This window comes from Mycetomoellerius zeteki, unplaced genomic scaffold (assembly GCF_001594055.1).
Source record: "Mycetomoellerius zeteki isolate Tzet28-1 unplaced genomic scaffold, Tzet1.0 scaffold106, whole genome shotgun sequence".
NCBI classification, from domain to species: Eukaryota; Metazoa; Arthropoda; class Insecta; order Hymenoptera; family Formicidae; genus Mycetomoellerius; species Mycetomoellerius zeteki.
This window is the reverse complement of record NW_017255975.1, coordinates 4,623,088-4,634,527: the sequence shown is the minus strand read 5'-3', so window position 1 is coordinate 4,634,527 and position 11,440 is coordinate 4,623,088. Positions and strand designations below refer to the sequence as shown.

The following is an 11,440-nucleotide window of genomic DNA, read 5'->3' as shown; positions in this document are numbered from 1 at the left end:
TTTTGTGAATTTTTATCCTTAAAAGTTGAAACTGTTTTTGTGCATTTTTAATCCAATTAAAAATTTTCTTTCAAGATGTTTCGAGATCGAGGCAACATTTCCGCAGGACTCTTTGCTGACTGTGCAAGTCCTGGATTGGGACTTGGTCGGAACAGATGATATGATCGGCGAGACCAAGATCGATTTGGAAAACCGCTTCTACAGTAGACATCGAGCTACATGCGGACTCGCGAAGAAATACGACGAGTGAGTTTATATACACAAAGTATCTCCGAAGTATTAAACTGCCAAACTTAAAATATGAGAATTTAAAAACTCAAAACAAACAAAAATTACTCTCTCTCTCTCTCTGAAAGTTTACTAGCAAACACTTCGTTTGAGATATTGACTTCTTAAGTTACAGAACTATAGGAATGAATAATTGAAATAATTTAAGCTTATTCCTTTTATTACTTTACAGTAATTAAAATGTAATTATCAATTTATTGCTGTTTTATTATTATTATCATGTTCAAAATAATAGCTTCCAACCCTAAGACAAGCATTGTATTGCAGCTATCGATGAGAGAACGAGTGGCTGATTGACACTGTGCGCCTGTAATTCCTTTGCACGTTTGCAATATCCTCCGTTTCAATGATTGTAGGCTATTAAGAGGTATACACTTTTTGTTTCAAAGTAAACGAAATCAAAAGATATTTAGACATTATTTATTTCTATAGTTTAATAACTTATATAACAAGTCAATATCTCTTGAACGAAGTTTTTGCGAACAAACTCAAAACAAAAAGCTTTGTTTCATAGATCTAAATATTTAAGTTAAGCGATCTAAGATCCTACTCTGTATAACGAGTAGCACTATATTACAATGATAAATGAGAGCTTTTCTAGTAATGAAATAAATCGTGTCACGCAATTCAGTAATTTAACAACAGAGCGACTTTATCACATCAGTACACTGAGAAAAAAATATTTTTATTTCAAAGAAATATTTTTTTGCTCGTACTCAAACAAATTATTACTTTGGATCAATGAAAATTTCTTTGAAATTAAGATATTTTTTTTATTTTAAAAAAACATACTTTAATTTCAAAGAAATTTTCATTGATCCAAAGTAATAATTTGTTTGAATATGAGCAAAGAAATATTTCTTTGAAATTAAGATTTTTTTTCTCAGTGTAGTAATTATTTGTCTAAAATTAGCGAATCTATGACTTTTAACAAGGACTAATAACTATTTTTTCATCGTAATTTCTTTTGTTTAATGCGTTTACGTGCATTTACGCTAAAACCATTTTCTTAAGAACTATTTATTATACACTGTACACTATAATGTCTACTTGCTAATTTGTAGCTAGTACACATTAATACACATCACTAGACTTTACATTGTGTGTGTGGTGTGTGAAAAATATATTTTACCTTCTAGATTAATATATCGGATAAGAGAAGCAAATGCGAAAACGTAATTCCGATGCACGAAATTGATTAGCCGTTATTTCTGTTCCAGATCTGGCTATAATAAATGGAGAGATGCGATGAAACCGACTCAAATACTCTCGAAGCTATGCAAAGATGGTAAAATCGATGGGCCAGTATATTCTCACGGCCGTGTTACAATCGGTAGAAAAACCTTTTCCCTTTCAAACGAGGAAATGGAATTTTATGTACATACGAAGGGTACGTGAAAAGATTAAAATGCAAGAATACATAATCAATACTTTAGTATTTGAATATGTATAAGTTACATATATTGTAAAATGGAAGATAACTTTGACCGAATCGAGATAAATTTAGCTCAAATTTTAAAAAATGTATATTATAAAAGGATTTATGCTGTTTTTGAATATGCAGCGTTGACATAAACATCATATCACATAAAAGATTTTTTCTTTTAGGAATGGAAGAACATCTCGCTTTAGCCGTTCTTCATCAATGGAACGCTTTTCCGCGAATAGGTTGTGCCTTGGTACCCGAACATGTGGAGACCCGACCTCTCTATAATCCCGAGAAACCAGGTATTGAACAGGGAAAATTGGAAATGTGGGTGGACATGTTTCCAATGGACATGCCCTCGCCGGGACCATCCATCGATATTTCACCGAGAAAGCCCAAGAGTTATGAATTGAGAGTAATCATATGGAATACAGACGACGTCGTGTTGGAAGATGACGCATTCTTCACCGGCGAGAAGATGAGTGACATTTATGTAAAAGGGTGAATATAGATTTCTAAGGAAAACAAATTTTTCATCAACTTTTTTTTATATAAATTGGATCAAAAAATTGATTTTAATTATTATCGATAATCAGTGTTTTCTGTTATCTAGATAAAATTATCTAGATAATTATATAGATGAAGAAATGGCTTTATCTTATCTTTATCTAGATTATTAAGAATATAGATTATCTTTATCTTATTTTAGATAAAATATTTTTCAAATTAACTAAGATTGTAGAAGAGTGTTGTAAAAAAATTTCTATATAACTTCTAGTAGTAGTAGTAATGACGAGAATTTTTTTATGATATAGATAAAATTAGGATTAGTATGATATCAATCATAATTCAAAGCGACATTGAAGTACTTTCATATTTAGAAGATAAATCTAAGGAATTAAATATTTTTAATTTGTATCAACACGTCATACAAATTTTTTTTAAGTATGATATATCATTGCCATTATCAGCGCCAGTAGAGCGCCTTTTTATTTGTGGACAATAAATATTAATTCCACATAGAAATATTAGATGAAATGTTCAAAAAACTTTTATTCGTAAAAAATAAAAATTAATGAAAATATAAATATATTTTTTTTATCCTAATGCCCAATTTCTTCACTTCTAGATAACTTGCGGATAACCTTATCCAGGAGATATCTCCATTTTATTCTGAGAGATATTTTTTGGATAGTTATCTAGAGGTGAAGAAATTGGGCATAAATCGTTTTACTACCTAATAGTTAGTTAAAAACAAAATTATCTTAAAAATTACCTAGATAAAAATTTTTTAATTTCTTTTATCTGGATTAATATAAAGTTAATCATCTTCATCTTATCTAAGATACATTTTTGTGTGATTTATCGTATCTATATCTAGATACTTTTTAATTATCTAAGCGCAACACTGTCGATAATAATGAATAAACAGTAAGTTTCTCTCAACCACAAAATATTTCTCTTAGATCTTATTCTTTTCTAACAATAGTTTAATCAAAAACGCCATTTTGTTCAAAATTTTATTTAATTTTTTATAATAAATAGTCATATTGTATATCATTTGAACATTGCTTAACAGATGGCTAAAGGGACCGGAGGATTGTCAGTCCACCGATATTCATTATCGATCATTAACCGGCGAAGGAAACTTTAACTGGCGCTTTATATTTCCATTCGATTATCTGGTAGCGGAAGAGAAGATCGTTATTAATCGTAAAGAAAGCCTATTTAGCTGGGACGAAACCGAATGTAAAATACCAGCACGCCTAGAGTTACAGGTAATGTAATTAAACGATACTTTCGATCTCGTTCCGATACATAAAAATAATGACGCTTTTTGCAGGTCTGGGATGCAGATCATTTCTCAGCAGATGATTTCTTGGGCGCGATAACACTCGATCTCAATCGATTTCCTCGAGGAGCAAAAAATAGTAAGCTCTGCTCGTTAAGCATGCTAAAAACAGACGGATCTGTGCCAACGGTTAACATTTTCAAGCAAAAACGTATAAAGGGATGGTGGCCGTTTTATGTGAAGAAAGAGAATGAAGACATGGAGCTGACGGTAAAAGATATCACTATACATAAATATAAGATTTTAAATATACAGGGTGAGCAAAAAGCATCGAACCGGCTAAATATTTCGAAAATAAGGCATTTGAGAAAAAAAATGTTTCATATAAAAATTGTGAAGTTTTATCAAACGGCAATATTAATTTGACTTTGAGCGTAGGTGTGAATAAGTTTTCAAAGTTAATTAAAAATGTTAACTCCTATTTTTATTCAATATTCTTATAACTAACGTTGAGATCTTTTTAAAATACCATGATAAAACATTTTTTGATTAAATACTTTTTGAGTTATATGGGTTCCCATATGAAAAGAACCTATTGAGAACTATTATATTAAAAAATATGAATTATTCAGAATTACTCAGAGAACTATTAATATCATGTAGTGTTAAAGGACATTACTATTCATTACTATTGGAATATGTATAGTTTACTATTGGAAATTGAATAGTAACTATAGAAATAAAAATGTGAATAGTTCTCAATACTTCCCAATAGTTCCTTTCCATACGAGTTAATAGATTCAGGTATCGCTGGCACTAGTATTATTCAAAGGTTCCGACCGACAACTGAAACCTTTTAAAAAATGAAAATGAAAGGACTAGTTTTTAATTGCCTTGAGTTTAATATATCAGCCCATATATCTTGAAAAGTATGTCGATATCATGATATTAAAAAATTTTTCAAAACCGAAACTTTTCGTTTTAAAACCAATTCTTTCATTACTTTTCAACATATGTGTGCTTTTAGCTCGATGTATGTCAATCCATATATCATCTTGAAAAGTTAGCTTTGAAAAGAAAGTAGTTTTGAATGGTTTTGTCGTATGACTATGGCAAACTCAAATTTATTGGAAATCTTATTTTTATTTTTCGTAAATTCAAAAGATTTCAACTATCGATCGGTCCGACAGTCAGACACTTATTTATACATAATGCTAGCGATATCTGAATAAATCGAAAAATCTTCAATCAAAAGATGTTTTATTGTAATGTTTTGAAAAGTTTTTAATGTCCACCACAAAAATATTAAATATTGAACAAAAGTAAGAATTTCTATAAAAAATTTTTAAGTTGACTTTGAGAGCGTTTACATACGTGCGTCCAAGTTTAAATAGTTTACCATTTGATGAAACTCTACAACTGTTATATGAAACTATTTTTCCTCAAATACCTTATTTTCGAAATATTTAGCTGGATCGATATTTTTTACTAAGTATGTTATTTATTTATATAAAAAATAGAAAACTTTTAATTTTTTACTTAAATATATTAAATTGTTTTTAAATTATATTTTATATTAATTTATATATTTCGTCAGACACTTATGCTTTATTGCTTTGTACAGGGCAAGGTCGAAGCCGAGATACATTTGCTCACAAAAGAGGAGGCAGAAAAAATTCCTGCTGGTTTTGGTAGAAACGAACCTGATCCACTGGATAAGCCAAAGTTAGTATAATAACACAACAATATTAGTTTCTTCTGTTTTTATGTTTATGATAATCTACTATCAATTTTTTCATATTTTTAACTCTTTTGCAGTCGACCGGATGCATCTTTCATGTGGTTCCTCAACCCACTAAAGTCCATCAAGTATATAGTTTGGCACAACTATAAATGGGCTATCCTGAAAGCCATAATTGCGATTGGATTGATCATACTTTTGCTCTTATTCTTTTATGCAATACCAGGTTATTCTGTGAAAAAGATCTTGGGAGCTTAAATGCTGTTCGTCGCAATGTATAATTGTTGTTTTAGAAAACAATTTGACGGTTTAAAAATGTAATCACAAAGCTATATTGTTACATTATACAAAATCGACGTAAATTAGCATTAGATTAATTTCTCTAATTTGTCCTTAATATTGGCTTGTGAAAATTAGAATTCTTTTATAGTGACAAAATAGAAGTCATAATGGATTTTAATAGAATTAAAAAACACATACAGGGTATTTCTGAGCAACTCATATAAAAATTATAATTGAGAAATACCTTGTATAAAATATCAAAGCAAAAATAAAATATTTTTCGAAGAAATAGAAGTCATGTATCTTGCAGTTTCATGTTAGACATGCAAATGTTAGGGCACTAGAAATTATATTTTACGTATGAATGTTGTAGATAAATTGTATGAAGTACTGATTTATGACCATTTTTGAAATTCGTATTACTTCGTTCCTGAAGAAGTCTTGTTAATAAATGTAATTTTTTTTATCCTTGATCAGTTTATAGTGGACCAAAGTAATAAATTAATCAGAATAATTGCAAATTAGGACTACATTGTAAATAATTCATACACACAGTGACCTTAAAAAAATATACTAAAAAATGAGAAAAATATTAGCAATTAGCAACATAGTCGCTTGTACAAAATAATATATTTTTACTCGTAAAATATTCTGTATCATAAGGTGTGATTCACTTCGCTGAGCAATCAGAAAGAATTTTATGAATTGACCAATCAAAAAATATTTCGAAGTATTTGCAGCGTAAGTGGATCATATCCATAGTGACAATTGTGTTTCGCGGGCGAAAACACAGGAAAATCATTCTTTATCATCAAATTGCTCATTATATATTAAGAAAACAATGTGTGTAAAAAAAAGAGATAAATAAAATATCTGAGCAAGATGCAATATAATAAACTATTTTATTATTCCGCAGATAACAACGAAAATTTATTAGCTACAAGTACGTCGTTTTCCTCATTTGACGATTCCGTAGATTTATCATTCGCTGCACTTCTAGAAGATTCTGTCAGTCTTTCGTCGTCAGTTTCTTCATCTTCAGAAGACATATCTTCGGTTGGTGTACTGAAATTATCACCCTTATTTCTAGCTTGAATCCATCGTACTGTCTCAACATCTGCGTGATTTTCCCATTTTTCTAAAAAAAATTTACGTTATTTACGTTAAGAATACATATTATATATACATATAGTTGTTTAAACAATTTTTTTCACAAATAATCTTATCTGTGTGTGATAAGAGAGAATAAAATAATACTTTTATCAATGGTCCAATTCGGTGGGTATATATACAAACAAATTTTTCCTTCTAACGCCATTCGTAACAATGAATTTGCTGCTCTATATGTATCTAATCTAGCTGCTCGTGCCGTCTTAAAATCTCTTTTAATAGCCCAACCATCGCAGATGTCCATAGCGGACCACGTGTCATCGTTCTCTGGATGTGGAATCTTTAATAGTTTCGGTAGATTCACTCTTTCGGCTAGAAATTGTACAACAGTGTATGGTTCTCTGACTTGAGCAATCGGGAATGAACCCATTAATATTTGTACTTCTTTGGGCACGGTCGAAGGAAAGACCAAACCAGGACAATCGCACAAACATACAGTCTTTGTAAGATAAATAGTCTGAAAATGCTTAGTATGACCAGGAGTACGAGACACGCTCACGACTTTCTTGCCTGTAAAATAAAATATTAGATGATGAAAATCAAATGACATTATTAAATATAAAACATAAAAATAAAAAAAAATCATTATTTAATTAATCATTTAACAAATGATTAATTATATAATACAATCATGTAATTAAATAATCTTGCTTCTTTACCCATCAATGCATTCATCAAAGAAGACTTTCCAACATTTGGCGTTCCAATACACCCAATAGTCAGAACTCCATTTTTGTATTTTTCGTGTTCAAAGTAAGTGGTATCCTCCTTTTCGATTATTACATTATCCTTGTGATTTATATCATCTAAATCGTATTCGGAATGCATTTCCTCTTGAATCTTCTCATACCAAGAACTTAGATCGACTTGATCACCAACAATATCTTTACAAGCCTCTAGCAACTTCTGTGCTCCTTCCGCGGCCATTCTCAATTTTCCCTTGCGACATCTTTTCTTTATACCCTCCTCCTCGTTGTTTGTACTACCATGAAGATTGTAAGTGGGATACGATGTGAACATTAAAATGTGTAATTTTGGATATTGATTATGAAAATATTCTTTCCAAGCCACCACTAACGCTGGAGGTGCTAGATCAACCTTATTTAATATCAAAATCATATCTTTTTTCAATTTCTTCGTCACATAGTCGTATAAATACGGAGGAAACATTAAAACAGGATATCTGATATCGACAATAATTAATAAAATATCTGACATTTCTAGAACCCTCCACAGTTGTCGCCAAGTTTCTAAATTCAATTCAAAATAACTCGAACTAGCTAATTCCTCCATACTGTCCAAGTAATCCTAAATACAAATTATTAGTCAGTAACATGTTCGATAAGCTAGAATTCTGTTTAGTACAGATAGAGTCATAACTACATACTGTAAAATATCTCTGTTCTCTCGTCTCCAATTGCTCCTTTGTCATATTAAAATCCCATGGAGGTCGCTTTGGCATGTCAATTCCAGGCGGAAAATAATTATCGGAAATTTCTTGATCCTTGAGACTTGCGGGTTCGATACTTTTAGAGGCTCGTTCCTTGCGTTTTCGCAATTTTTCATTGGACTCTTGAAAGAACTGTAGTGCGTATTTATTCCTCGAAGATTTACTATCTCTTGGTTGTTCATTTATCTTCATCACTTGTCTCTTATGATCAACGTTGTTCTCACTGCTGCAACTTTCATCATCATCTGGGTTTACTGTTAATAAAAACATATTTTTGCAACAATAATCATTCACAAATATTAATAAATTGCTAATAAAATAACTACAAGTTGCAATTATATATATAGATATATAAACTTTTAAAAATAATGTGACTCAGGTAGCATAGATTACACTGATGCGCTATCCGCGGCCCACTTTATTTTTAATTTATTTTTTGCGACCTGGCGGCTTATAGCCAAAGATATAAAATCATATTTTCTATTTTATGTAAACTGTCAAAATAATAACATTATTCATAACAGTTTAACAGTTTCATTTAAGATGCATTAAAATCTTCAAGAAAATTCATATTTAAAAATGCAGCTTACATCTCATAAATAAATAACAGGTTTTTAAAATAATTGATTTTTATAAATTATCTTAATTTTTTATTTTGTTATTGATGACATAAAATTCAAAGTTAATCATTTTGGTAGTTATTTTTGCACAAAGTGAATAATCGTATAAAAACAATCATCGAAATAAATAACTGGAATAAAAAGATAGATAAAAAAATTTATATTAATATTAATAAATTATATGTATATATATACACACATTTATAAGCTCTATAATTTTTTTTGTTTACTTTATATACATATTATAATAATATATATGGCAAATTATTTAAGTAACATAATAAATTATATAAATTAAATAACATTGGTATATAAATATATATATGGTATATGCATAAAAACCAATGTATACATATGCATATGTGTATATATAATATGTACATTTATATATATATATATATATATACGCTATCGAAATAAATATTATATCAACAAGATCTTGTTTATATCTGAAAATGGTCCTCAGTTTAAGTAAGATTTAGCATCAGTGACATATAAAACATTCCAACAATAGATGCTTTCCTTTTAGGAAATATAATCGGCATAAACGTGATTCTATTATTCTTGGCGGTTGACAGTCAATAAATAGCAAAGATCCTAGACAACATGCATGCTTAAAAGACATTCTAAAGACATCGTAAAGATGTCTTCTAGACATTGTTTGGGATAGAAGGATAATTTTGTCGAATATCTTAAAAAGAAAGTATTTAAAAACAGAACTGACTTATGTGTGTGTGTGTGTGTCAATTCGTGTCACTAATGTAAGTGAAAAGCACCCAATATTCCAACAATGCATAAAAAAATTGAAAGTGTGTGACAGAATTTATCGTCAAGATTTTTAAAGAAGAGTTATATAAATTATGAGAATAATAAGCTTAGACAAATAATATTGGGGAAAAAAATATTATATAATATAAATTGAGTTATTTAGAAGAAAGTTTATGAAAAGATTTATTACTCAAGAAGAGATTAAAGGTTAAAAATCCATCAACTGTGAAAATAATTGCAAAAATCTTTTGAAAAGCCACTATAGTGTTAAAACAGTGGTTACGTCAGTAGAAAAAGCAGTTTTGCAACTGTTATAAAATTCTTTAATATAAGTGCTCTTACTTCCTCACTAAATTTAAACATATTCTTTAAAATTTTTGAAGTAGAATCTCACTTTAAAGAATGAAAATTGAATCAGCTTGAAAAAGAGTAGCTCAATTTTCAATCTTTAAAAGTGAGATTTCTTTAAAAAAAATTCACTGTAAAAGTTTTAAAGAGGACACTTAAATCAATTATATCAAAGAATCTTACAACAGTTACAAAACTGTTTTTTTCTGAACGTAAACAGTATCACATTTTTAAACAAAGAATGTAACAAAATAATGAATTATAATAAATCTCACTCAAAGAAGATTTAAAAAATATACCTCCATCCTTTTAATAAAACTTTATTAAAATTTTTATAATAAATACACATACCAAGCAAAGTTCGTTGCCGTTGTTTTTTAGCCTGCATTTGTTGCTTTTTTGCTTTTCCGCTGAATGGAACTTTTCTCCTTCCCTGAGGCATATTTCCGCAGTTTCAAGTTCGTTTTTTTTTTCAATCACTTTATCACAGATCTGTCACAAACAATTCGTAGTTTATTTATAAAGATTATGTTTAATTCGTCAAAATTCAGAGCCACTGTACTTACACCACTGTACGCCGGCAATTCGTTCATACGACTTGCAACGTGCCGAAACGCTGAATAAATACTACTACGAATCCGTGTTGTCCGTATTCTACGAGACGAGAATTTATACACGATGCAGAACAGCTGATCGTTTAACCATTGGCGCCATCTGAGACTGTTTTCGGACGAGACCACGCACGAAGTGTATTTAAAGTTTCGGACGGAATTAACCAAAGTGTGTGGCCATGTGGAGTATGAAAATTAAAGAAATTGTAACGAATCGACTAGATATGTGTTAGCGTGCAGATCATTGTGCATAATAATGTTCAAAGTTGCTTCATGAGGTATGCTCGTCTCACGCCATGCTCTCAATCTCACTCCCATTTCTGCTCACTTCCCACTTTCCAGCACTTTTAGCTCCCCGAGTCACCGGTGCTCCCACCTTGTGTTTACAGCTGCGCGCTGCGGTCCACTTGACGATTCTTTGTAGCGTCAAGTGGACCTCAGCCTAAATCGCATAATTGTCAAATAAATCATGAAGGATCAGCTGGAAAAATGGAGGTAGATGGTATAGTCGAAATGTTTTCTCGCTCCGAAACTTTGCATGGACTAAAATATTGTCAATACATTGGCGACGGAGATTCGAAAACTTTCAAAGGTATTATATAGATGCCCAATCTTATGCAGATATTACCGTTTTGAAAAAAGAATGTTTCGATCATGTACAGAAGCGTATGGGTACACGACTTCGCACTTTGACAAAAATGACAAAAAAGGTCTTGGCGGAGAAGGGAAACTAACAGCAAGATTAATCGACGACTTAATAATATATTATGGCCTTAGTATACGTCGAAATTATAATTCTATCGATATGGGTGACATTGTACCATAAAATCTCCACAGATGAAGAACCGCAACACGATTACTGCCCTATAAGCGCATAATATTATTTAATATTAAATAATATTTTAGGCATATTCTCTCAGAATATTAAATATAACATTTTAATA

The 11,440-nt window shown here is 30.3% G+C and overlaps 2 protein-coding genes and 1 pseudogene across 3 annotated transcripts in view; 2 read left to right on the top strand and 1 right to left on the bottom strand.

Moving 5' to 3' along the window:
* The window catches only part of LOC108724654 (otoferlin), a 43,393-nt gene extending 37,794 nt beyond the window's left edge, over positions 1-5,599 (top strand). For both annotated transcript variants that reach the window (XM_018451126.1, XM_018451118.1), the window contains 7 exons: positions 76-246; positions 1,509-1,678; positions 1,897-2,215; positions 3,294-3,492; positions 3,558-3,776; positions 5,131-5,231; positions 5,325-5,599. In XM_018451126.1, the coding sequence (XP_018306628.1) occupies positions 76-246; positions 1,509-1,678; positions 1,897-2,215; positions 3,294-3,492; positions 3,558-3,776; positions 5,131-5,231; positions 5,325-5,505 (1,360 nt within the window). In that variant the 3' untranslated portion in view covers positions 5,506-5,599. The remainder of the gene's footprint in view (positions 1-75; positions 247-1,508; positions 1,679-1,896; positions 2,216-3,293; positions 3,493-3,557; positions 3,777-5,130; positions 5,232-5,324) is intronic.
* An 835-nt stretch (positions 5,600-6,434) lies between these two features.
* Positions 6,435-10,428, bottom strand: Ns4 (Nucleostemin 4). The gene is made up of 5 exons (XM_018447712.1): positions 10,237-10,428; positions 8,087-8,403; positions 7,359-8,007; positions 6,787-7,209; positions 6,435-6,667 (listed from the first exon to the last, which is right to left on the bottom strand). The coding sequence occupies exons 1-5, from the start codon at positions 10,325-10,327 to the stop codon at positions 6,435-6,437; spliced, it is 1,713 nt and encodes a 570-aa protein (XP_018303214.1). The 5' UTR covers positions 10,328-10,428.
* Positions 10,429-11,046: 618 nt separating this feature from the next.
* LOC108722538 (uncharacterized) overlaps positions 11,047-11,440 on the top strand; it is a 1,306-nt pseudogene continuing 912 nt past the window's right edge.

What these genes read in the sequence shown, in the direction of transcription:
- Ns4 (XM_018447712.1), bottom strand. Translation starts at nt 10,327, where the DNA reads ATGCCTCAGGGAAGGAGAAAAGTTCCATTCAGCGGAAAAGCAAAAAAG. An exon ending in TTTGATGAATGCATTGATGG is followed by an intron (nt 7,210 to 7,358) that starts GTAAAGAAGCAA and finishes TTTATTTTACAG; the next exon opens with GCAAGAAAGTCGTGAGCGTG. An exon ending in GAATTGGACCATTGATAAAA is followed by an intron (nt 6,668 to 6,786) that starts GTATTATTTTAT and finishes AATTTTTTTTAG; the next exon opens with AAAAATGGGAAAATCACGCA.